This window comes from Sciurus vulgaris, assembly GCF_902686455.1.
Source record: "Sciurus vulgaris genome assembly, chromosome: 3".
Classification (NCBI taxonomy): Eukaryota; Metazoa; Chordata; class Mammalia; order Rodentia; family Sciuridae; genus Sciurus; species Sciurus vulgaris.
In genome coordinates this window covers 1,884,402-1,909,475 of record NC_136463.1, presented here as the reverse complement: position 1 = coordinate 1,909,475, position 25,074 = coordinate 1,884,402, and the positions used below count along the sequence as shown (strand labels likewise).

The 25,074-nt window shown below is 51.8% G+C and overlaps 1 protein-coding gene across 3 annotated transcripts in view; it reads left to right on the top strand.

The window, feature by feature from the left end:
- RPTOR (regulatory associated protein of MTOR complex 1) overlaps positions 1-25,074 on the top strand; it is a 346,921-nt gene that overhangs the window by 193,535 nt on the left and 128,312 nt on the right. For all 3 annotated transcript variants that reach the window (XM_079133423.1, XM_079133424.1, XM_079133425.1), the window contains one exon: positions 14,141-14,200. In XM_079133423.1, coding sequence (XP_078989549.1) covers positions 14,141-14,200 — 60 coding nt within the window. Of the gene's footprint in view, positions 1-14,140; positions 14,201-25,074 lie in introns of those variants that run through there.

The window sequence follows — 25,074 nt, the reverse complement described above, 5'->3', positions numbered from 1 at the left end:
CTCTGAGAAGCATGGCCCCCCTCTCGTTTGAATGTAGCAATTGGTGACTCTCCGGGAAAGCTGGCTGTGGTGGTGCATGTCTATAAACCCAGTAACTTGGGAATTTGAGACAGGAGGATCACAAGGTCAAGGCTGGCCTCAGCAACCTAGCGAGGCCCTGAGCACCTTAGCTAAACCCTGTATCAAAACAAAAAAATACAAAGGGCTAGGGATGTGGCTCAGTGGTTAAGCACCACTGGGTTCAATCCCTGGTACCAAAAATAAAGATTGCCAAGAAATTGTCTTTTTAATGATTTTTTTTTCTTGTTTTAATGTTCTTTTGATTTCTTATTCATCACTTTCCCCTTATATCTCAGTGTCTAACAGAGTGTTCCTTCAGGATTAGAATGTCAAAACCACGTTACTTCAGGGCAAAAGCAAAAGCACCACGTCCAGCCCGTGGGGCAGCATGCTCAGCTCCCCAGGCAGCAGCCTGGGGACTGCTGGACCACTCTGTGCAGTTTGCATCCAGCACAGCCACAGGAGGGGCAGGGCCATGAGTTTATGCAAAGGCCGGGTTTTGCCAGGGTACACACTCACTCATGCCTGCCCCAGCCCTCTCAAATGGCGAGTCAAGGACCTTGGCAGGACTGGCATGAGAAGCGAGCTTCTCATGGAACTTGGCAGGACTGGCATGAGAACCGTGGTGAGCAGGCTTTCCTTCTTCCTGTAGACATAAAGTTGTCCCTAAAAGTAAGTGAAAATGAGTCCCAGTATGCTGTAAGGGTCCTCCAGGCCTCTGAGTGGAGGCCCAGGACCTCCATCATATCCTGTGAGGGCAGAGCATGCAGAGCCCCGGGCCCTACAGGGAAGGACTGGCTCATCCAGGGCTCCCGAGGAGCCACGTTGGGCTTGTTCGTTCTCCACCTTGTAATACCCACAGCCTCCAGGGCTGGTTTGTAGAGAATCTCAGCAGAGGGCCATGTCCCTGGCTGCCGACCTCCTGTGTGAATCACAGATCAGGGACAAGCAGTCACAACCAGCAAATAGGGCAAAGTGTGTGAGCTCCCCAACCTCCCCTGCGGCAGGCGAGGGCAAACCCTGGACCTCGTGTGTCGAGGATGCTCCACACCGCAGCATCACTGGGGCCTGCGGGAGCTTGCTATTCTTGCTCTTCCTTCTGCCTCACTTTCCGTGCTGTTGAGGGTGCAGAGAAGTGAGAAGTGCCTGGCTTTGCCCTCGTCTGACTGATATCACTGGCCTCGCCTGCTGTGGAAACCTCGCTCCGGTGGAAGTTTCCCGTATCTGGCTGGGTTCCCTGCAAAATCCTCAAGCCGGCAATGTTGTCGTCATGTCCATCTGCTTCTGTTAAGTTAATGTGCTCGTGGTCGTAAAGCAGCTGCAATGTCTGGTGCTGATCAAGTGCACAATTGATGAATGTTCACAGGAAGTTGATGTTGTGTTGGAGCTATGAAGGTTTAGAAACACTCTGGGCACTTTACTCCTAAGAGTGATTGAGGCCGTCAGTGGGGAGAATGCCTCCCGATAAGGGAAGGGGACCGGAGGAGAGGGACGTGCGTGAAGTCCTCATGACTAGACGAGGCAGAAGCCACAACACCTGAGTTGTCAGCTTCAGAGTAGAAGCTGGCGTGGTGGGGCTGGGCAGGCAGGGCCGCACTGCACGGCCCTCCCAAAGACAGGTGGGTCTCAGGCAGAGCCACCACAGGAGACTCTCAGGGGCTCCTTGCCCGTCCTGCGGTTTGCAGGCCTCTCCGTCTTACAGGCCAGCTTAGAGCAGGTGCACTGTGCAGCACTGCCCGCAGCCTCCCACTGAGGGTCCAGCCACCACTTGCTTTCCCGCTCCTCCTTTCCCAGGCTCACCTCGCTGCTGTCTCCTCTTCTCCCCGCTTTCCTGAACTGAGACTTTGTAACACTACACTGGCCTCTCATCAGACAATCCGTGCAGCTGTAGGTCATCAGTCCCTGGAACCGTGTAGGCCGCTGCCCCGGCTGCCCTGGCTGCCCCGGCTCATCCTGCTCGCCTCTCTGGAGGTGGGTTCTCAGCCAGGTCCCTTTCTCCCCTCTAGGAGGGACTGAGAGCAGCACATGTAAATTGCCTGCCACGAAAGATACTTACGTGACCCTCTGTACACATCAGTGTACCAAGCTGGGAGGAGCGGCAAGAATGTTGGCAGGAGGAGGCACGTGCATTTCAGTTTTTGATTTTTTTTTTAATCGACAAATAGATATTCGTTTTATCTGGTCACACAACCTTGGGTTCGAGGAGTACGAGAAGTCCTTCCTTTGTTTTGTATGGCTCACTCTGACCAGGGTCATCAGGGGATAAGCCTGGTGTAGCAGAAAAGTACCTGCAAAAAAGTACACATGGAGCATCTTAAAAACGGCCCCTGACTGAGGGAGCTTTTGAAAGTGCGTCTTATGCCATCCCGAACCCGCCTGGCAGAGGAGGTCTTGGCATACATGAGACCCAAGCAGAGCCCGGCCTGGGGTGCGTGCTACAGACAGCTGTGGTCACCAGTTGGCCATGTGTCTGTCCCCGCTCCCGGCTCTCAGGAGTCTGCGAGGAGCAGGCAGGTGCCTGGGCCGCCACCTCTGCTGGGGGCGGCTGTTGGTGTCTGGAGGCGGGGCAGCTGGGGCTCTGATTCCCCAGCTGATCTCCTCTTTCCTCACTTTGGCAGAGTCAGGGCTTGGCTTCTGGCCGTGAAACGTGCAGCAGCTTCAGAGATCTGCAGCAACACCCATCTCTGTCCTGTGATGGGAACCAGCTGACTGTACAGTGGGCCACGCAAGGCAGCCAGCCGCAGGCTCACGAGCTCTGCTGCTCGCAGCATCTCGCTGGCCCCAGTTCTGAGTGGGACACCCTTTCCAGGTCGTTAGTGAGTAGCGAGGAGCATGGGGCCACTGCAGCCGCCCTCCTGTCCTCGTCCACAGAGGTGGCGGCTGGCCTCTGGCTTGGGGAGAATCCACAGGGGAGTGCACTTTGATGTAAGGGGAAGGTCAGGGTCCAGGGCATGCCCTCTTAACGTAGAAAGAGCAAATCACACGTCAAGAGAGAAGGGTGCTGGGAGTAAGCCTGGTGGAATATTGTGATTTAAGTATTTTGTTCTTTGTAATGTAAAAAAGATCACAAGTGTTTTGAAGAAACAGTTTTGTGGGTGTGCCCTGCGGCCATCCCACTTCCAGACAGGGGAGATGAGTCCTGAGGCATGCCTGGGGGTGCAGACGCCTGCGTGTATGGTGGCCCCCAGGGATGGCAGTGGCACACCCCCTGGTCACTTCTCAGCACCACTGTCATGGCGGTGCCCTCGGGAGGAGGCCATGGGAAGCTGGTCCTTGGTGGCCGTCCAGTCCCTCCATCTGTGTAGTGCACGTTCACTTCTAACCTTCATCAGTACCTTGTGTAAACACGCTCTTGTGATTTCAGTGCATTAGATGAAAACACACTGAGATTTGAATCCCAGGCTGAGGGGCAAGAGGAATTCAAAGTCATCCCAAACAAGCTAGATTCTAAATGTACACAGGCCCCACCACTGCAGAGTGGCACAGCCCTCCGTGGAGATCCTGGTAGCTCCTTGCGCTCTTTATGCCTTCACGGTTGCCTCCAGGGACAGGTTTGCCTCTTCAGAAGGGGTGCTGCTTTTCTGCTTTGCAAGTCAGTACTGGTCATTGACCACCTCAGGGGCAGTGAGGTGGGAGGGACCAGGAGCCTCCCTTTAAGTCTTGGATTCCTCAAAAACAGAAGCCTTGGGCTGGGGATAGCTTGGTGGTAGAGCACTTGCCTGGGGTTTCAGTCAGCTTTTCATGGCAGTGATCAGAAGAACTACCAAGAACAGCTTAGAGGAGGAAAAGTTTATGTTGGCTCACAGGTTGAGAAGTTTGGTCCATGGTCAGCTGACTCCAGAGCGCTGAGCCAGAATTGAGCAGTGTACACGGCCAAGGGCCTAAGCAACCAGGAAGCAGAGAGCTCCACTTTCTTTGTAGGATAGTGTTTGGTTTTTGTTCTCCTTTATTTTTTTTTCCCCCAACCTACTGGATTGAAGAGTTGAAGGAATTTGCTTGTTTTCATTTTAATGTTGCATTTCATGTACTGTGAACTATTTTTCAGATTTGTCGTTGTTGTTGTTGAGCAGTGTTTGGCACCCACACACTGCTCCATATTTAGGAGGACTGGGTTGAACAACCCGGCTGCGAGAGCTCCCTGACGCCCTCATCAGCAGAGACCTCCAGGGACTCTGGCCAGATGGTGGGAGCCACTCCACAGATGCCTCTGGGGGAGGAGGAGTGACCCTTGCACTCCACCCAGCCTGAAGACTGCAAGGCAGAATCTGCATGACTAGTGGGGATGGGTTTCCAGAGCTTGGTCCTTTCCTTGGTCCCCACCCTGCCCTAGGTGCAGGCACTGGCAGAGTAGAGGAGGAGGAGACTGCTGCCCAGTGGAGAGAGCCATCCTGCGCTCACCTGCGGCGGGAGGAGTTCTGGGTCCCCTGTTCAGAAGCCTTTGTGCAGCTCATTTCCCTGTTGAACTTCCTGGTAACCAGCCCCATTCTACAGCCATTAGGACCCCTGAGTAACCTATTAGCATTAACTCAGGTGAGCTCAAAAGGGGCTTGATATGAAAAACAAAAGACACGCTTATCACTCAGGAAATTCCAGGAGTTTTAACTGCTCTGAGCCAGTAACCAGGGACAGAAAACTAACACAGTGGGGAAGAGGGACAGCACTTCAGATCAGGTTTGGAATGCAAGGTGGGTTCCCTGTCCAGAAGTCAGTGGTGTCCACCCTCTTGACGCTATAAAGAAAAACTCAAGTCATCTCAATGCAGAAAAAAAAAAAAGCTGACCACTTCAACATCCTTCCTTGTCTACAACTCAGCAAACCAGAAAAAGGGGGATTTCTCAGCCTCATGGAAAACATGTATAAAATATACTCTCAGCCGGTGTCCTATTTACTGGCGGGACTAAATGCTTTCCTCCCACGGGGCTCTCGGGCTCTCCGACAAGACAGGATGTCCTCAACAATGCCATTCAATGTGCTAGAAGACCTCCAGTTTCAGGGCCGTGGAAAGAGGCAACAGAGGTGCATGTTGAGAGGAAGACCATCCATATTTACAAGTGACTTGTCTCTGGAGAGTCCATGGACTCCCCCAAGGCAGTTTTAGAACTGGTAAGTGATTGTGGCTAGCTCGTGGAATAGAAAACGAATAACAGATCAATTACATTTTCCTTGTACTTGGCATTAACAGAAATTCAAATTTGAAGAACATGGCGTTTTGTCACACTGGACCAGCCAGGTGTGTCCAGTTCACCAATGCCAGGTGACACTTAAACCTTGGGGATTTGTTTCCTCTGGTAGGGCTGGTCCCTTTACCTTTTTGTCACATGACCAGCCTAGCAAGGCAAAGATAGCTCCTGTACAAGTCAGTTTGCTGTAGTGTACACAAAAGCAGGAACAGCAAAGATAAGCAGAAGAAATAGATGGAAATACGGGCAAAAATAGTACGGGAAAATACCTCGAGCACATGGGCCAGAGGTGAGCCAGACTCCCTGAATGCATGGACGGATTCGCCCTGGTGGCAGTCCCTTCAGGGTGGCACTCATGCAGGTCCATAATGCCAGCAAGCTGCCAGCAGAGTCAGAGGCCTGGGCGGGGCCTCTGTGCTAGTACCTTTTCAGACTGTCTTCACAGAGGTGTTACCGCCAACAGTGCCTGAAAGCACTGGCATTTATAGTCCTAGAAGGTGCATTATCTCAGCTTCCAGGTGCCTGTTTTGGAAGGGAAGGTCCAAAATTTCATACTGGGCACAGTTGTGGACGTGGCTGGCACCCAGCCACATGTCCCAGCTACAGCTTATATACAAGAGAAGGCTCAAAAGGAGTTGGTGCTGCCAGAGCTTAATCACATTCATCAGAAAGTCACAACTAACTTGGACTCTTGAGCCTTAATGTGCAAAATACAGGACAACCCTTGGTTATGTTGCAAAAGTTACAAAGTACTTGAGATAGTCTCCCTGGCAAGATGTGGGGAGGTCTGTGTGCCTGACCCTGCAAACACTGGGGAAGGAGAGGCCTCTAAGATGGGCTGTATAAATGAGGAGGTAGTCTGCAAATCCAAAGACTCGCCGTCGTCGAGATGCCAGTTTTGAACATACCCATCTGAGGGTTCAGAATGCCAGCAGGCATGCAGATAGATATTGATAAGTTGATTTTAATGTTTATTAAAGAATTAGTTCAAGTAATTTTGAAAGAGAAGAATAAAGTTTGGAAGCTGATCCCACTTCAAACCTTGCTGTAAAGCCGCAGAACTCAAGATGGCATGGTGTCGGCAAAAGGACAGACACACGGGTCAGTGGAGCAGAGTGGAGAGGCCAGAAGCAGACCATGCTGACGTGGCCACCGGACTTCAGCAGAGCTGCAAGGGTATGTCACTGAAGGACAGCATTCCCACAGTGTTTCTGGAGTGACCAGATATCTCTATGATGAGATAAATCTTGCTCTGTAACTTGCATCTCATATAGAGTTTAACTCAAGCTGGACTTTAGACCTCACTGTCAAACCTCAGGCAATCTTGTAGATTTCAGAAGAGTGACATTTTTTTGAGAGGAGAAGAAGAACATATGAGTTAACTTTGTTTTAGAAGTTCTTAAGTATGACTTCAAGAGCATATTTCAGAAGAAAATGATAATAAACTGAAGTTTGTCACAACCTTTGCATTGCCATTATAGGAGAAAATAGCAAATTGTAAGACAAGAGACTTTTACTGGAATGTAGAACCCTCCCAACACACAAAAATATTTTTTAAATGGGCAAAAGATCTGAGTGTATCCTTCACCAGAGGAGAGCCAGAGAAAGCAGGTGAGCAACATGGACAGATGCTTAGGGTCCTCCCAGGGACACCAGGGGGTTGGCGATCTGCAAAGCACTATCAGTCATGGTTGCAGCCTGATAGCAGCAAGTGCTGAGAGGGGCAGGGACTGTCCTTGTTCCCAGATTATCTTCCCTCCTCTGATTATACCTTCTGCTCTTCCACCCCCACACAGAAAGAGAACCACCCTGTAGAAAACACCAGAAAACCTTAGGTGCTTTTCTGCAGACCTGGGAAGGGTTCTGATGACCTCAAGACAGTGCTTAGTTCCTAACAGCAACCCCGGATCTCTCCTGGGCACATTGGTCACTTGTAGGACTAGACTATGTGTGGGAGAAGCGTGTTGAAGATTGAGGGTGTCGGCACCTCCACTGGCCCAGGTGACCACAGTTTCTGTAGGCCTGTGAATGTTCTGAGACCGCAGAAACAGTCTCTGCCAGGCCTGCAGTTCCTGTCCAGTGAGAGGCCAATGAAAGGCTCTGGAATTGCAGTTGCCTTGGTGGAGAGCAGACAGCATTGTGGGTCCTCCACTTCAGAGTCATCTGGCTGGGCAGAAAATGGAGTGAGTTAAACTCAGCAGCACTTAGAATGGCTGTGGTGCAAGGCCCCCGCCACCTACTACTATGACCCCCGTGGTATGATGAAAGGAAGCATTTGGTCTTTGTCCCAGGTTTCTGGCACATGGGGACCTCTGGGGCATCATGGCTTCTGTGTGCTAGCAAGATGGTTTTTCACCCCTCGCCGGAGATAGCTTCTGCCTAGGGGCTGATGACCAGAAGGACAGGCGAAACTAGAAGAATGGACCTTAGGCCCCATCTCTGGAGATGGAGTGCAGCTGCCAGTGGCCAGCGATCAGAGCCTGCAAGGTGCAACCTGCGTTGAAACCTCTAAGGGAGCAGCCTGGAGCCTCCAGCTTGGTGAATGTGGAGGCAGCAGACTGGAGCATGTGGAAGCCGCGCACTTCTCCGTACGCCTCTGCACACCTCACCCACACGTGACACGCGGGCAGTTCCTGAGCCACATCTGTTACGACAACCAGTTAATGTCAGTGAAGAGCCTTCCTGGGTCCTACGAGTTCTCCTACATGTTGGCAAGTCTGAGGAGGATACCAGGGGAACCCCAATGGAGAGCCAGGCAGTCAGAAGCTCAGATGGCATCTGACGCGGGGCTGTCCTGTGGAACTGAGCCCTTCCGCAGGACCCACCATTGTGGAGTCACCCCTGTAGTGTGGGGACAAAGCAGCAGACAGGTCTGAGAAGGACAGCCGCCCATGCTGGTGAAGTGGGAGGAAGCAGGGGATAAAGGGAGGGCTTTTGTCAGGGGATGGGGAGCTGTGCCAATGATAAACCTGCAGATCCAGGGCACTGAAGGAAGGCTCCATGCTGACCCACCTCCCTGTGAAAAAGGCATGGGAGAGGAAACTGGACAGAGACCTTCAAAACTCTGGTGAGGCAGGGTGGCTCAGTGGTGGAGCACTGGCCTGGCTCTGAGGCCCTGCGTTGCAGCCCAGCACCACAAACCGATTCACAGGAGACCGATTCGCCAGAGGCCTGTGAGGCCACAGCCTCCACCTTCCTTGCTATAGTTGCAGGCGGGCTTTCCCAGCGCGAGGAGTGGCCTCGGAGCGTCCCGCCACTCATTTGCTGAGTGGCTCCCACACCCTGACCACTTCAGTGTAAGTGCACAGTTCACACTGGACAAGCCAGCAAACTAGGACAGATCCCTCCACCTAGGCCAGCCACAGAGGAGAGATGCACGTGGACAAAGGACCCATCCAGAAAGGGGTGCAGTACAAGACAGCACCAGAGAAAGCAGATCCAGGAAGCTGGGTTTTAGATAGCGGTTGCTTTGTGATGAAGTCACAGGAAGTGGGGCTGGAAGGGAGAGCAAGAGGTGAATATTAACATAGATGATGGGATAACACACAGATGAAGAGAACCAACAAAGACAAGGAAACACTTTAAGAAGTCAACTCAGTTGCAAAATGTAAATGACTTTAAGATCACTTGTCAGTAGAATAGGTGTTATGGGAAATGAAAAGTAATAAAAAATGAGACGCAAGAACAATAAAGCAATGAGGATTCATACAGATAATTATTCTTGAAATGTAGAACAAAGGGTAACGAAACAGCATTTAAGTATGTCACATTTCAAGAAGGGTAAGCTTTCCTACTAAGCTTACCTTCACCAGAATATCAAGCCAGAGGAATTCACCACACACGCACACATACACATGCACACATACAGGCCAACTGAGGTCAGTGGATGGATGGAGAGAGTCCCAGACACTAGCCTGGCGGGAGTTAGGGCAGCCTGTGTGAGTGACTTCCATCAGGCCATCCGTTAGTACAGTTCACTGTACTTCTCAAAAGAGAAGATGTGTTCAATAAAACTGAAAGTGAATTTTAGTGAAAACTGTAGCATGTGGACAGTGGAATACTCCTTCCCAGGAGAAGTCTCCTCCTCAGGCCCAGAGCCCCCGCAGTGAGGTCCCACTGTGTTATCAGCACTCCTGTTCTTTGGACAGACTCTTGCAGCAGCTAGTCCACGTAATGACCAGGCGAGGAAGGGTAGGCCTGAGCATATTCCAAGGAGGCAGCAAGTTCACTTTACTGACATGTGATCCGAATTGCAACTTTGCAAAAAATAAAAATCCATTTATATGAGGTGGCTGATGAGAAGGTGGATCATGTGTCCACCTTGGAAGGCAACTTTGCAGAGGGAGAGGGCTGGGGCTGTGAGGAAGACATGTGGGCCTTGTTTGGGAATGCCCCCTTTCTTAACTGGGCCTTGGTTATAGGGCCTTTACTCTTATTCTCCAAACTCACGAATCTTGTGTTTTTGTCTATGGCGTACTTCACAGTTTGAGTTGTACACTGCGAAAAGCTGTGTGGTTATGACAGATCATACACAAACAGTCATTTTCAGTCACCTGGAATGGGCAGAGCTGCAGCCTGCAGAGTGGCCAGGGGCACCCTCCCACTCCTGGTGCTGCTGAAGGCGCATGCACAGAACTGGATTCACCCGGGGCCGCCTCGTCACGCTCAGCAAGGGTCCATAGCTTTAAATATTTAGTGAGTGGCATCTTATTTTTATTGTCTGATAAACACCCTCAAACCCACTGCCCACCCTGAACCTGGACCTTGGCAGTACCTCACTTGTGCCCAGTCTGCCCACCCTGCCCTCCCCACCCAAGTGCGGGGCACATTGTTCCTTGTGCCTGTCTCACTACGACCATTCCTTCCTCCAGACTGCGTGCGCTGAGGGTGCGCTTGGTGAGCCGGGTTGCTGGTGATCGTATGGCCACGTGCAGCTGCTTGGCACCTTCCTCCAGCTGCCTGCACCCACTCTGCAGGTGCGCCTCTTGCACCTGATCCTCGCTGTTGGGCACGGATCCTCGCTGGGGTGGCTTGGCCCTGAGTCCTGTATCTCCTTCTACTGGTAGGAACCTGCTGCCATGCACATTGCTTTCACGTGTTTTCTTGAACATATGCTGGAGTTTCTTATCCACTGAGAACCGAGTCATGAGGCCGTAGTTATGGGAATGCTCACTTTTACAAGATAACGGCAAAGTGGTCACACTGTCTTCCCTGGTGTAGCAGTGTCAAAGGCGTGCTCCGGATCCCATCCTTTACAGCGGCTGACAGGGTCACTGCACTTTTGTTCTTGCTGACAAAAGAGTGTGAGAAGACTCTGTGGGGTCTGGGCCTATGTTTTGCTCATCTCTGATGCCCCTGCACATCCATTTGTGTGTTGAGTGGCCATGTGCTTCCTTGTCTTTGGGATGCCTGTTCATGTCCTTTGTCCACTTTTCTGTTGGTCTTTTGTGCTCTTCATGTTGATGGTAGGAGTTGTGTACACACCTTGGTATGAACAGTCTTCTAGGGTTGGTGTCACCATCTGTCACATTTTACTATCTGGATTTTCAATTCAGATCATGGGAGATGGTGCCTTTGCTCCTTGGCTGTGTGTGCCTTATTTTAAGACAGCAAACAGGTCAATGTGCACGTCAGCCTTACTTCACATCACTTGGTATATGGGATCTGCACTTGGGATCTCTGTCCTCTGACCTGAGCTTGCTGTCCCAGGCTATCTTCCCTGACGTCTTGACGGAAAGCCTGCTCTAGCCCCATGCACTTGAGAATAGTCTTGCTCTCACATTTGGACATCAGTTTGACTAGACAGGAGATTCTGGGTCATAAGTTCTTTTTCTTTAGTAAATTAAAAATACTACTCCATTGCCTTCCTACATCCTGTGTTAATCTGATTCTTGTTGACTTGAAAATGATCTTTCTGAAAGCTTTAAATGTCTTTTCATTGTCTTTTGTACTTTTTAAAGATAGGCTCTTGCAGTGTGCCTGGCCTGGAGCTCCTGGGCTCGAGCCATCCTCCTGCCCTAGCCTCCACCCCTGCCTCCAGCTCTCTGCAACATTCCCAAGCTTCACTGTAGTGTTCCTGATGTTCAGATGTTCCCATCTACACAGTGGCTAGGAGCCCTCACAGAAGGTCGTACAAATGCCTGCAGTACACTGTAAGCATCAGCCCTTCCCTTCCTCATTAATGACCTGGTTCTGTGTGTGTTTTGAGCCATTTTTGGTGCCTCTCCTTTTGCCTAGAGTCCTTTCACTGCTCAGCAATACTCCTGTGCAAGGGAAGGAAAGCGTGTGAAAATAAAAACAGCTGTTAGCAGTTTTAACTCAGTGAGAGCAGGTGTTGTTGGCAGAAGTGACTTCTGTAGATTTCAGAAATGCAGTTGGCCATGCCACCCTTGGTCAAGTAACCACACTGTAGTTTAAGGTTTTGTGTGTGATGTCCTTGTTTTAATTTCTTGTTTAAGAGAACATTTTCAGTATTCATGATCATGCTAATATCTTAGTAATCAAAAATTTCTCTTATAATTTTAAAAGGTCTTCACCTGCCAGTTCTGAAATCTGGCCACTTGTGAATCTACTTGTACTGACTGTTTTTTCCCTTGGTTCACGATAGCATGCTATCTGGGAACAGGCCTTACAGGCTCTGGGTTGTGCTCTCTCCTCTGAACAGATGTAGCTCTGCTCCTGCAGGAGGTGAGGTGAGCCTGCAGAGGTCCGCCCACAGGTTGTCACTGGTTTTGTAGAGGCTTGCTCGCAGTGTGCTCTCTTTGGCTTCCATCTTAGTGCTGATGTTCAGCTCTTAACACTGGTGCATGGCTTGTAACTAAGGCATGGTCCCTTGGTGTGTCCATGGGAAGCCCTCTAACTTGGAGGGCTTGATCTCCCTCCCTGTCTTCTCGAGGCAGGAGATCCTGAGAGCTTCACTCGGCACTCAGCCTCCCAGCTGTCTGCTGTAGCGATCCTCAGTCTTGTCCTCCCTATGGCTCAGGAGTCACCAAGGTCTTGCAGAAAGCTTGTGTTTTGGCTTCTTCCTTTCTAAAGTTATTCCTTGCAATTTCCTGGCCGCCTGGACTCCTGGCCTCCCAGTCCTGGGCCCAGCCAGCCTGCTGCCTCTGAGCGAGTGCCACGTGAGTCTCAGTGCCTGCTGGGGCGACTCATCCAGAGAGCTCTTCTTTGTAAGGGTCATGGCACTTCCAGCTTCTGCCTGCGTTTGTTTGTTCTTTGGAATACAAATGATTGTTTTTTATATTTTGTCCAAAGTTTATTATTGTTATTGGCAAAAGGATTAGCATGATACAAATGATTCTGTTATTACTGGACTCCAAAAATTCCAATCAATTAGTATGTTATGGATGAAAAGACAGACAACAAAGTAGCACTGTCTGCGTAGGGCTCAGACCTGAGACTGCACTTCCCACGGGTCATGTTTTCCCACCACGAGATCTTGCACCACACAAAGCCACCGTGGGAGCCCTGTGTGTACACTGGCTCTGAGGGTGCAAGGCCCCTGGAAGTGGACCCAGCAGAGCCCTCTGGAAGTCAGCAGAAGAGTCTGTACAGTGCTGACCGGCTGGTGGAGCATCGAGGCCACCGTGTACTGTATGCCTGCAGGAGGGTCTGCTCACTGCCAAAGGAGAGCATGAACCTTCATGTTCACTTCTTTTGTTATTTGAACAGTAACCCACTGATTGCTGCAGCACAACCTCTCTGCAGGCCAACTGGGCCTTGCTTTTTCAGGAGAATCTCATTCTAGAGGGTGGAGAGGGGAGGCGCCATTTGCCCAGCAAACACTGCATGACCAGGTCTTGTTTTTCTGGTTCTGGGTCTTTCTATTCCTCTTTGTTTCTCTCTCCCTCTCATCCCACTGCTGACTGTACCCTTCCAGCCTTCCCACCCCTATAAAGGGTGGCTTCCAGGTCTCCCCTGATTGTGGCCTTGTCCCATCCCGGCCCTCTCCTGGGCACACTGTCCATCAGTGAGACATGGGAGTACATTTTGTAAATGTCCTGATGAAGCCATTGTAAGTTCAAAGAATAGCCAAGCAGACAAATAGTGATACAGCTTGCCCCGCACACCCTCTTAGCCTCGTGGCCATCTGCCCTGCAGACTGCTGGTCGTCCCCTCGGAAGAGATCAGCGCACCAGGTACAGCTTCCACCCTCCTTCTGTTGCCCTCACGTCATCATGAAGTTGGGAGATTGTGAGTTGAACTCTCAAGAGGTAGGCCTCAGTATTCTCCATGTACCTGCTATTGTTTATGAAAGGGGGTTACTTGTTCTAAATTTTAAACCTAGATGAATCAAGCATTTTACATTTCTCCTACTAAAAATAGTAAGTCGCCTTTACATGACATTTCCATTGATTCTGTGCTGCTCTGTGCCAGCGCCCTGGCAGGAGGAAAGAGAGATGGTTTCCTGCCTTCTGTCAGCACACAAATGAGGCGGAAGCCTTGCCGGTTGCACACCAGCTCCTGTCCGAGTCTGCATGGACTGACATCTTGGCCCCGAAACCTAGGATTTTGTGATGATTAAAAAAATGTGATTGGATTTGCGTTTTCTTGTCTTCCCCTGGCTTTCTTTGTGTCCCTCGAGGTTATTCATTCCTTTCTCCAGGACTCACTCTCTCCAGCTCACTTGTTAAGAAAAAAAATGGAAGTCTAGTCTGTTCCAGCAGTGTTTAGTTCCTGCCGCATCTCAGAGCTCCTCTCCAGGGACAGGCTTCATTGACTGCAGGCAGCGCCTTCCTGCCGACAGCTCACAGCTGCAGCTGTGGAGTGTGCCTGGGGCAATGAGACTGTCTCCTGTCTGAAAGCCCAGAAGCCTGGGAAAGTGAGGAGGCCAGGCTGGACGGCCACGTGCACATGGGGCTCTCCGTTCATGCCTCTCACGCTCTTTCCTTTCTCTGCAGGTTTTGCATGCAGAAGTGTGTCAGCCTGGTTCCTGGAGTCACACTGGACCTGATAGAAAAGTAAGTGATTGTGAAGCCCTTGTGGCTTTCTGGATCGCTGGGTTCCCTCCTTCCGTGTGGGGACATCTGTTTGTTCTCTGAGATTGTGCGGGTTACATTCGGTGTAGGAGGTGGCTACATGTGGGACCATGTTAGAAGAAAAATAATAAAAAGCTGAATTCTTTGGAACTTTGAAAACAACTCCAAACTCTAGACCAATGCAGAAGACAGTGCTGTACACATAGACCACCTCCACTTTCCTGGAGTGACTGGCTCAGCTCTGCTTTGACCTATTTCCTCAAACTTGCCTTTCAACATTTTATAACTTTCCATCCCTGCCCATTTTACTGCTTGGAACAGACTAATTTCAGAAGGTTCCAGAAGCAGACCAGGGTGCCCCGTAGGAGTCACCGTGTTGTGCGCACACTGCCAGGCCTCCCAACCTCCTTGGGCAGTGTGCCAGTCTCCTGTTTGACCCCTTTGGATCTGAAATAGTACCTCTGACCATAAACTTGACTTGTATTTTTTCACTCATATGTGCTTTTACCTCCTGGACAGTGCGGAGTTGTGTGAACACCTGTGCTCAACTGGGGAGTTGTGTGAACACCTGTGCTCTCTGCTGCACATCCCCTGGTCCATCTGCTGTTCCAGGCCCTCACACACAGAGTCCTGTGTTGCCCTGCTGAGCCTGGGCTTATCACACTAGGTCAGAAAAGCAAATGTGCTGAAGTTCCCCCTGGAGTAGCACTCGCCTCGTGTGTGAGAAGTGACCGTGGATGTCACACAGAGGCCCTCAGTCATACTGCCTTCCTGTGGTGGTGCGCTTACAGCAGCCAGTGGCAGGAATGCAGGAGCTGCACTTGAGCCCACACAGACCGCCTCCCATGCCCTTGGTTAAGCGAAAAATAACCTGGTAGTATGCATTTTCCAAGTATGTAGAACGTGTGTGCAGATGTGCATGTTAGAAAAGGCACAACAAGGTCCACGAGGGGGCCGGAATGTGGCTCAATGGCAGAGTGGACACTGGATGTGCTGAGGAGGCCCTGGGCACAATCCCCAGCAACATGGAAACAAAACAGAACACAAAAAACACATGTCGTTTACGCTGGGCAGCAAAGTGGAACATGGAAGGAGAGGGAGCATTGAAGGACTAATTTTTGTTCTAGCTTGTATAATTTTTTCTTACAAAAACAGTATGCTAATTACATCTACAAACAATTTTAAGACAAAAAACCAACAAAATATGCTGGAGACACTGCACACTGCTGGGTCTGGTTTTCGCCCTTCACCTCTGAGTAAGCGTTGCAGGAGTCGCATGGCTAGTGTGTGTGTCTGTACTTGAAGATGCTCGCCTACAGCACTGAGGGTGGCTGTGACACCAGAGGGTAGTGCCACGCTGGCAGGTGCCGCAGGGTGGTGAACGGGTTGGCATTCCCTCTGCCGGATGCGAGGCCCAACACGGGGCTGACAGGCATGGGGTGCTGGCGAGCTGGACGTGAAGTAGCGGGGAGCGTGGCTGCTGACCACTCGGGCCCAGTGGCACAGCTGTACCCAGGCACTGAGTGAGTGACCGCATTGAGACCAGCAGGAGTCGTGGCTTGGCACAGATGCCGCTGCAGGGGTGGGCAGCAGGCTGTGCCCAGTGCCACATGCAGGGCCTGCCCCTGCACACGCTTGTGAGCAGTCTCTTCCTTGGCTCTCCAGGGTGTGTGGGCTCGTCCCAGGCACGTGTGTGCCAACGCCTACCAACAGACTGTGCCATGTGGGTATGTGCTCTTCCTGCTCTGCAGCACCTGTGTGTCTGGGTCAAACGCCAGTGCTGCAGGACAGGGTTCAGACGGCAGAGGAGGGCTGGCCACACAGGTGTCTGCTCTCCCTGCAGGGAGCCCATTTGCCCCGTCCTCGCAGGCTCCCAGCTCCAGGTGGAGCCCTGCTGCTCCCGTGTCCCCAGACACAGGCACTGCCCAAGCACAGCGTCCCAGAAGCCCCAGCAGTGCCAAGCAAGCTGTGTGCCTCAAGAGATGCTGGGTGGAATCAAAGCAGAAGGCCTGGCGTGTGTGGCTGCCGAGGGTTTGCGTGGCTCACGGGAGACCTGTGCAGGAGGCTGTCCTTACCAGTCGTCCCTCGCCCTGTGCTCTTGACCTTTCACGGCCTCTCCACTGTTGTGTTACAGAAACCATTAGCTCCACGTGTTTGGTCACCTCCTTGTCACTTGGCACATGAAGCACGTCTGTTAGCATTCCAGCAGTTACCCTTTCACAGGCAGGCCGCAGCCGCTGCTTTCTTCACACAGCTCTTGGTTGGGAATTTTCTTGGGTGGTTTTTGTTAGTTTCTTTTGGCCTCTTCTTGAATACTTTGTTTCCCTGAATATGGGTGGTGCCGTGTCACCCCCTCCCCTCAGCCTGGGCGGCACTGAGGCCTGAACCCTGGCTGAGCTTGCATCTCCACATGTGGGCAGCATCCAGTTCTGCCTGCTCAGGGCCCAGGTGTGTGGTGTACTGTCCTCTCCTCCTGGTCGCTCATGGTCATGTCTGTCCATGTGTGGACAGTGTCCAGCTCTGCCTGCTGATGGCCCAGGTGTGTGCTGTCCTGTCCTCCTGTCACTCATAGTCATGTCTGTCCATGTGCAGGGCAGCGTCCAGCTCTGCCTGCTGATGGCCCAGGTGTGTCCTGGGCTGATGGTCATTTATATTTGTCCCACTGCACACAGGGCGCTGCTTGCTTGTGGAGCAAGGTGACTCAGACAGTGTCACATATTCTCAGTCTCTAGAGGAGGTCAGCTAGTGATTTAAAAAGCTTCTGTTGGGGGCGACGGGGACTCAAATGCAGGGCCTCTCACACATGATGAGAACACATCTATCACTGAGCTGCACTCTAGCCCCTCAAAAAACCGTTGCTTTTTTAAAGTTCTTTGGTCAAACCGTTTTATTTACTGAAATGAATGTGGCACTTGTTTCAGTCCAGCTTCCCAGGTGGCTTGTTCTGCCCGGTTAGGGCAGGTCCCCATCCCACCAGGGTCCTCCCTTGGCCAAGACCTTGGTCACAGCACACTGGCTCGCATCCTGTTCCTTCCCACACTTACACTGTGCCAGCAACATGACATCCACAGCCCAGTCCACAGAGGAGAACTGGTAAAGTGGGCTTCTCCAGACAAACCATTCACTCCCTGGGAGACACTGCTAATGAAGTTCAGACAGGACACACACAGAAAACGTCCGCAAGTCTCAAACCTGGCAAAGGCTGCTCGTATGTAGAGTGTATAAACTCAAAAGCTAACACCCAATTAACAATAGGCAAAAGACACAAAGAGACACTTCACCAAAGGAGAATGCAGGATGGCATGCAGCCTGTAAGTGAAGCTCAGAGTCCACCGTCGGCCAAGCACGAGGGCTGGCACAGAAGGCCGGGGCCCTGCCAAGAGGAAGGCTGAGAGGAGCTGGGCTCGGCCCCCTGCTGTGGGGCAGCTCGGCTGTGCCGGAGGAGGCTGGCAGCCACTGACCCGGCTAGGCAGACACTAGCACAGGACCCTGCGACCTGTTCTGGGCACTTCCCGGAACAGAAGAAGTTCCTCAGGACACCTCTCTGTACTCCCATAGTGCTGCTCCCCATCACCCAGGCTGGAGACAGCCACCGCGTCCCTGCGGTGAGCGAGCAGGTGATTGGTGGCACGTGTGGGGTGATGCTGCTCAGCGAGGAAGGGGATGCAAGTGATCCTGAAGCACCCTGGGGCAGCAGATGCCCATGTATGGGGCGACCTGGGGTCTGATGCCACCCCTGTGACGTTCTGGAAAAGACAGCTGTGGGGGTGTTGGCAGGGGAAGAGTGACCTGAGTGACCCACAGAGGGAGGCATCCTGTGGCTCCACAAGACCTCTGCAATGTTAAAGCTCTAGCACTTGTACCAACAAGTCAGTTTTGTCAGGCAACTTAAAATCGGCATGCAGGGTGTCTGGGGCAGGCCGGGTGCCCATGGCCAAATGCTGGAGGCGAGTGCACATTCTGTCTCCTCCCCTTCCTCTGCTACAAAAGTTGTGGCTAAGTGCCCAAAATGTGTCTTTTTCAGAGTTCAAAAAGCTATACACAATGAAACTGTCCTTAATAGTATGCACCCTGGCTGGGCAGGAGGTGAAGGAAACGGGTGCTGCAGTCAGAGTGGCTGGGTGCTGCCCTCTGACCCTTCTGGGCTGGCTTGCTGGGTACGCCTCCTCACCTCCCAGTGTTCCCTGTCCTGCAGGAGGGGCACTCGTGGGCCAGTGCAGGAACGAGTGGTATCTGAGATGCCTGCTTCCTGGCACAGCCTCCCATTTGTGGGCTCTTGGTGCATGTCCATACTGCCTCCAGATACGTCTGCCCTCTGCACTCAGAGGCCAGGTGTGGACTATTGTGATTGTCACCTCACATTTCTGAAGTCCTTCAGATTTCAGAGGCCAAAAGAGGACCCTGTCCCTCAAACACCTGCAACCATCCTCCTCCAGCTGAATGATCCCATTGGACTTTGGAAAACTGGGTATCCAGGTACAGTTCTGAAATTGAAAAACAGTTCTGGTTTAGACAGGTTTGCTTTTTTAAAAGCTTGTTGAGACTACTTAGAAACCTCAGTCTTCACCATGAGTCACTTTTAAAGCCATGTTGCTGAGAGCAGGCCCGCTCCCTGCTCTCCAGATACAGTTCAGCAGTAGTATCTGCCCTTGAGTTGAATCAATCGAAATAGACACAAATCGACATCTACAGCTGGAAACGCCCTGTTGCTGCTCTCCCTTGTGACTCAGCAGAGGTTGACCTTTGGGTGGTTGGATTATATTTTCATGCTCTGACAGATTCCGTACTTGGGAGTCATTCCGCATCAGGAGAAATCCAGACATAGGGCTCCAGAAGCCTCCGGCCCCAACCACGAGGACAGCTTCCGAGGGGGTGCACAGCTCACTTGAGAGATATCTCCATTCAAAGTAAAATGCTATTAGTTGTTAATAGACTTTCAGATTTTTTTCTCCTTGTGTTTATGGTCTCACAAGAAGGGAAGTTTTCAGTTGGTAGATCTGATTTTGAATCAGAAAGCCAAGCAACGGCGTAGCCCTTTGCTGTTGGACAGCCCCTTCCCTTGCTGCTGGGAGTTTTCTGTTCAGAGAGCATTTCTTGGAAAAAGTGTCCCATTATTTTCTCCTGCTTCGTCATCCTTTTCTGGGGATATCTTCTCAGAATTTGTTCATCTTGGTTCCAGTGAACTTCGCAGCTTGCAGCCCAATGGGACTGCCACTTCCTCTTCTCCACTCGGCACCACCAGGGTGCAGATTCTGATGGCACTGACCAACATGTAACCTCAGACAGAGCCCCTTGGAAAGCCATTGCATGGTCAGTTAGGAACCAAAACACTTTCTCACAACCTGCAGCTCCATGGGCTCACTCCCAGGGCTCGGCCTCAGGCAGCTGGGCCAAGTTGCCCTTCCCTCCTGGAACAGCGTGACTCCCGCCATGCCAGTATTTCCCAGACCTGTAGGGCCTCTCACTGCCCACAGGTGTGGTCCCTGCTCCTGGTGCATTCCTGGCAGGGCTGGCTGAGCACCTTGGCCTTGGCAGTGTCGGCGCTGCTCCTGCAGCCTGCAGTTGGCAGTCGTGGGTGGCGTAGCCTCCCCACCACTGACTTGGCTGCATATGGCAGAGAGAAGGTCAAATTCAGGCTTCCGTGTCATGAGCCTCATGTTAATTCACACATATGTCTGAACCCTGTGTCAGTCCTTATTCTGTCCCTAATAATGCAGTGCCACAGACAGGGCCTTGGTGGCAGAATTCCAAGGTGGAGCAGGGTATGTGTGTCTGTCTGTCTGTGACTTCTTATACAGCCACCAGGGTTCAATTGCAGCAGCTTGTTTTAGCTGGCTTTTGCACTGCTGTGCCCAAAATACCTGACAAGAACACTTTGGAGGAGGGAAGGTTTATTTGGGGCTCGGGTTTCAGAGGCCTGACTCCCTGCTCTGGGCCCAGTGAGGCAGCGCATCAGAGGGGAGGGCCCAGCAGAGGAAGACTGCTCAGCTAACGGCAGGTCAGGAAGCAGACAGGGAAGGGGCCCGGGGCAGATGCACCCTTGCAGGGCACGACCTAGCGACCCCTCCCCCCTGCCACGCCCCAGCTGCCCAGGTACCACCCAGCCAGTCCATTTGGACCTGGGTGGACTGATCAGGCTACAGCTCTCACAGCCCAGCCACTTCCCCTCCGAGGACTCCTGCATGAACAGGAACTCTGGGGAACGCTTTGTGACCAAACCTTAACAGGGTTCCACCCTCACGACCCTATCAAATTCTAATCACCTCCCAAAGACCTCACCTTTAAATATCTTTGAGTTCCTCCCTCTTAATTAATATTACACAATGAACATCAGATTTTTTACACAGGAAGCTTTGGGGGACACACTTAACCCACATTTAAACAAATAGCAAATCCTGCTGTAAGATGTGAGAGGGTAGGAGAAATGGAACCCAGAGATAGAAATGGTGGGCACAGGTACTCCTGGACATGGTGCCAGATGGGCTGTTCTCTAGCTGCGCCAAGTCAGGGTGGCCCTCTGAAATAGCCAGCTGGGCTCCCATTAGCATGCCTACCCCACCAGTACAGGTAGCAGATCCCACCTCACCAGGCAGAGTGCTGGGGCCAGTGTGCTCAGGACAAGTCTCTTGGCATGTGCCAGCATGTACTTGTTACCAGTATGCCACTGGGCAACAGGCCCTGGCACAGAGCCCCAGATCCTTCCTGAAAGTGGCACCCAGAACCCAGGCTCTGTTCCAGAGCTGGGAGCATGGGGATGCTCCTCTGTGTTTGCAGCTCTCTAGCAGCCCTGCCTCCCAGGCCATGCCACACCACAGGAACCGGCTCCTGGGTGTCACAGTGTTCTGTCAGCTGGCCCAACCAGCTCCCAGGGCCATGTCTGACAAGTGGAAGTTGTTTTGGGTGGGAGGTTTGTCTTCCCAGGAAATGCCCTAAAAATTGATGCTGGTTGCTCTTCAGGTGGTCTGTCAGTACAGTTGGTTCAGAATAGTTCCTCCCAGACTTGGAGTTCACACTGGGAGCGTCCAAGGCTGTCCCCAGTCAGAGCTAGCAGGAGGCCAGCCTCCTCTGGAGTCATCTCCCATCTAGTGATTATCCTGGAGTGGAAGTGACAGGTGGTTCTCCCTAAAGTGGAGTCCAGAGATTCAGAGTCGCCTTCCTGGCCACCAGAGGGAACCAAGTGGGAGCAGAGACGCATGAGTGCTTTTTCTTTTTTAAAAATTTATATGTACGGGGCTGGGTCTGGGGCTCAGTGGCAGAGCACTTGCCTAGCATGTGTGAGGCATTGGTTTTGATCCTTCGCACCACATAAAATAAACAAATAAAATAAAGGCATTCTGTCCATCTGCATCTACCAAAAATATTTGAAGTTGTATGTAGTTAATGTTTCAAGAACCATGTTATATTTCAAAATATGTAAACTTTTGAATAGTTGAGATTTTAATAAAAACATTTACATGATGTTGGCAAAGCTGCCCAGGCAGTTTGCTGGGTGAGGTTTATGTGATTGCTACGTATGCTTCCTAGGCTCACTACTTTCCAAGAGAGGAGCTCCCAGCTCCATGAGTCGCTTCTGCGCTGGGACTGAGGAGGCGTCCGTCACCTTGACTCCTTGGCATGCTGCCCCCCCCCCCCCCATGTCTTTCCCAGCCTGGTGTGGTCTTCACATGCAGAGCACAAGAACCCATGTGGACATGGGTTAACTGGCAGGACGCAATACTTTTAGTTGCAGGTATAGGAGCAAGCAGAAATTGCCTCTTGCGCTCAGTACCTTGGTCTTGTATAAGGATGCTTTAACTGTTCGTTATTCTGAACAAAATCCTGAGCTCCACTGTTGGGGGGAAGCCCCCCAAGCAGAACAGCACCTGAAGAGCCCCGTGGGACCCTAGCACAATGCAGATGTAGGGTGCATGCTCGTTGGGTGCAAAGCAAGATGCTAGCTTGTGTTACTGATTTCTGCTGACTTTTTTTTTTTTTTTTTTTTTTTTTTTTTTTTTTTTTTTAGTGGAACCAACAAAATGTACACTTAAAAATTTTTTTTTAATTTGTTCTAATTGGTGATACATGACAGGAGAATGCATTTTGACACATTGCACACAAATGGAGCATAACTTCTCATTCCTCTGGCTGTACATGGTGCTGAGTCACACCAGTACAGTAATCATACATGTACCTGGGGTAATAATGTCTGTCTCATTCTACCGTCCTTCCCATCCTCTCCGTCACACCCATTTCTTCACCTTCCTCTGCATAATTCAAAGTTTCTTCTTTCTTCCCTACCCACCCCCACTATGGTTTAGCATCTACTTATCAGATAAAACATTCAGCCTGTGTTTTTTTGGGATTAGCTTATTTCACTTAGCATGATATTCTCCAGTTCCATCCATTTACCTACAAATGCCATAATTTCATTCTTTAACTTTAAGGCTGATTAATACTTCATTGTGTATATGGACCAAATTTTCTTTATCTATTCATCTGTTGAAGGGCATCTAGGTTGGTTCCACAATCTAGCTATTGTGACTTGAGCTGCTAAAAACATTTATATGGCTGCATCACTGTAGTATGCCAATTTTAAGTCCTTTGGGTATAAACCAAGGAGTGGGATAGCTGGGTCAGAAGGTGGTTCCATTCGAAGTTTTCTGAGGAATCTCCACAGTACTTTCCAGAATGGCTGCACCATCTGCAGTCCCACCAACAATGTGTGAGTGTACCTTTTCCCCCACATCCTTCTGCTGACTTTTTAAGGACTCCAAATGCTTTGTTTTGCAAATGGTTTTATTCCTTCATTCAGCTCCCTGTGTGGAACATTCTGAGAACAGCTCTGTCACACGGAGTGTGAGGGCCACTTGGCTTTATGTCATAGCTGGCTGGAGCAGTGGGCCGTCCTGCCCAGATGAGACAGGAGCGCAGGCCTTCAACTGAACTGCACTCACTTCCTTTGGGCCTAGTGGCCTGCAGAAGGGAAGTGATGTGTCTCCACCTGGACACCTGTCCTTTTCTGGGGCCCTCGTTCTGAGTCTCCGCAGGGGAGTCCTGCGCACAGGTCTGACGTGGATGTGGCCAAAGCCAGGCTGCAAGTGCCTTTGCAGTTTCCTCATGGGCACATGTCCTTTGCCCACGTGTCCTTGCCCTCTGCTCCCAAAGATGTCCTTCTCCACTGTCTACCCTTAGTGTGCCAAGGGCCCCAGACCAGAGCACTTTGGGATTGGAGCCTCAGCCCTGTGTCGGTGTTTTGCTGCCTGCAGGGTGTGCAGCAGATGGCCACATGACAAGGGCCTCCCTGGGGTGCTGCTGTGCCCGGGAAGGCCTGGCCTCGTCCTGCATGCGGGACCAACCCCGGGCCTGCCCCAGTGCGGGGCAGCCAGGCTCTCCCTGCCCCACGGTCACTGAGGTGGAAGCGCTCCCTGCTTCCCTCTCCTGCGGTGGCTCTGCAGCAGCTGTGGTCTGTTCCAGTGGCTGCCTCACCGCCGCTGCTCCAGGTCAAGGTTCCCCACCCGGGTCCCAAACGCAGCCCCTTGCCAGCCTTTGTCGCTGCTGTCAGACGCGCAGGGTGTTTTGTTAAGAGCCCCAGCACCAGAGGAGCCGAGATGGGCAGCCTATGTGTCTGTGTGGCTGCCTCCATCTTCGCCTGGGAGGCGTCGTCTCTGGTGGAGGTGCAACAGGGCTGGCCTTCCTGGGGCCCCCTTCCCTCGTTGCCTGTGCTCACCTCACCGCCCCATGGCTAGGCCTGTTCTGCTATACTGCTTGCTCATATTCTGTGTCCTTTGAGAGAGTAGCAGAAAGATCCATGCTTAGAAATTAGGGGACATTCTTCAGGCCTCAGATGGCAATGAAGGACTTAAACGGTGCTGGAAACGTGGGTCCTGGAAAGCACTGGGGACTGAGCCCGTTCCATGAAGCCCTTCGTTAGAACTCCCGTCACTGGAGGCTCAAAGCATACACAGACCATTCACGATCAGCATCGAGTTATAAACATGCATTAAAAGGGCCATCAGGCCAGCACCCGGAGCAGAACCGCAGCTGTTCCGCTCGGAGCCCCGCCCTGGGTGGGCCTCTGCTCTGGCAGGGGAACCTTAAGCAGACTTGTCCATGGCAATGAGCACCCCTGGGCCAGGCCTTACCGCATCCCCTTTTCTCGTCCTCACGAAGCCCCTGGAGGGCACTGCTGTTGTCATCTGCTCTTAAAGCTGGGGAGGCTGAGGTGAACAGGGTAGCGGCCTAAGCCGTCAGTGAGGGCCAGCTAGAGCAGGGTGTGCCCGGCTCCTGCAGGCGGGCAGTGGATCCACACTGCCCTGCTGGGGCATTACACGGTGCACCAAGCGGGGGGTCTGCATGCAGAGGTAGTGTGCCCACTGCACAGAGGGCCCAGGTGAGAGGTGACTCCACGGTCAAGGCAGAGTCTTGGCGTGGGTTTAGTTTGATAGGAAAACTTTCCAAAGATACAGGCTTGGCTCAAAACACATCATTCTTTGCAACATGAATATATTGTATTGGCTGCTTGAAGGTGAAAAATCAGTAACTCATTAGTGTGAGCCAGTCAGTGATCAGATGACTGATGAGATACTGGAGGCTAATTGACAGGTGAAGTGGGGAAACAAACCCCGAGGGACAGCAGGGCGCAGAGAAAGCCAGTCACTGGCTCAGGCCTGGAGGCACAGTGCGGAGCAGAGCAGAGGGTCTCCCGGGACCCTAAGAGCTGCGCCCACCGTCTCCTGTGGCATCACCCTGGGGCGGGTGGCAGTAGTACCCATGCTTCGTCCCTGGCACGCCTCCAAGGTCAGGGGAGAAGACATGGTGCCCCAGGATCCCTCTGCGCTCAACACACGCCCCAGCAAGGCAGCGTGGTGCGTCCTGAC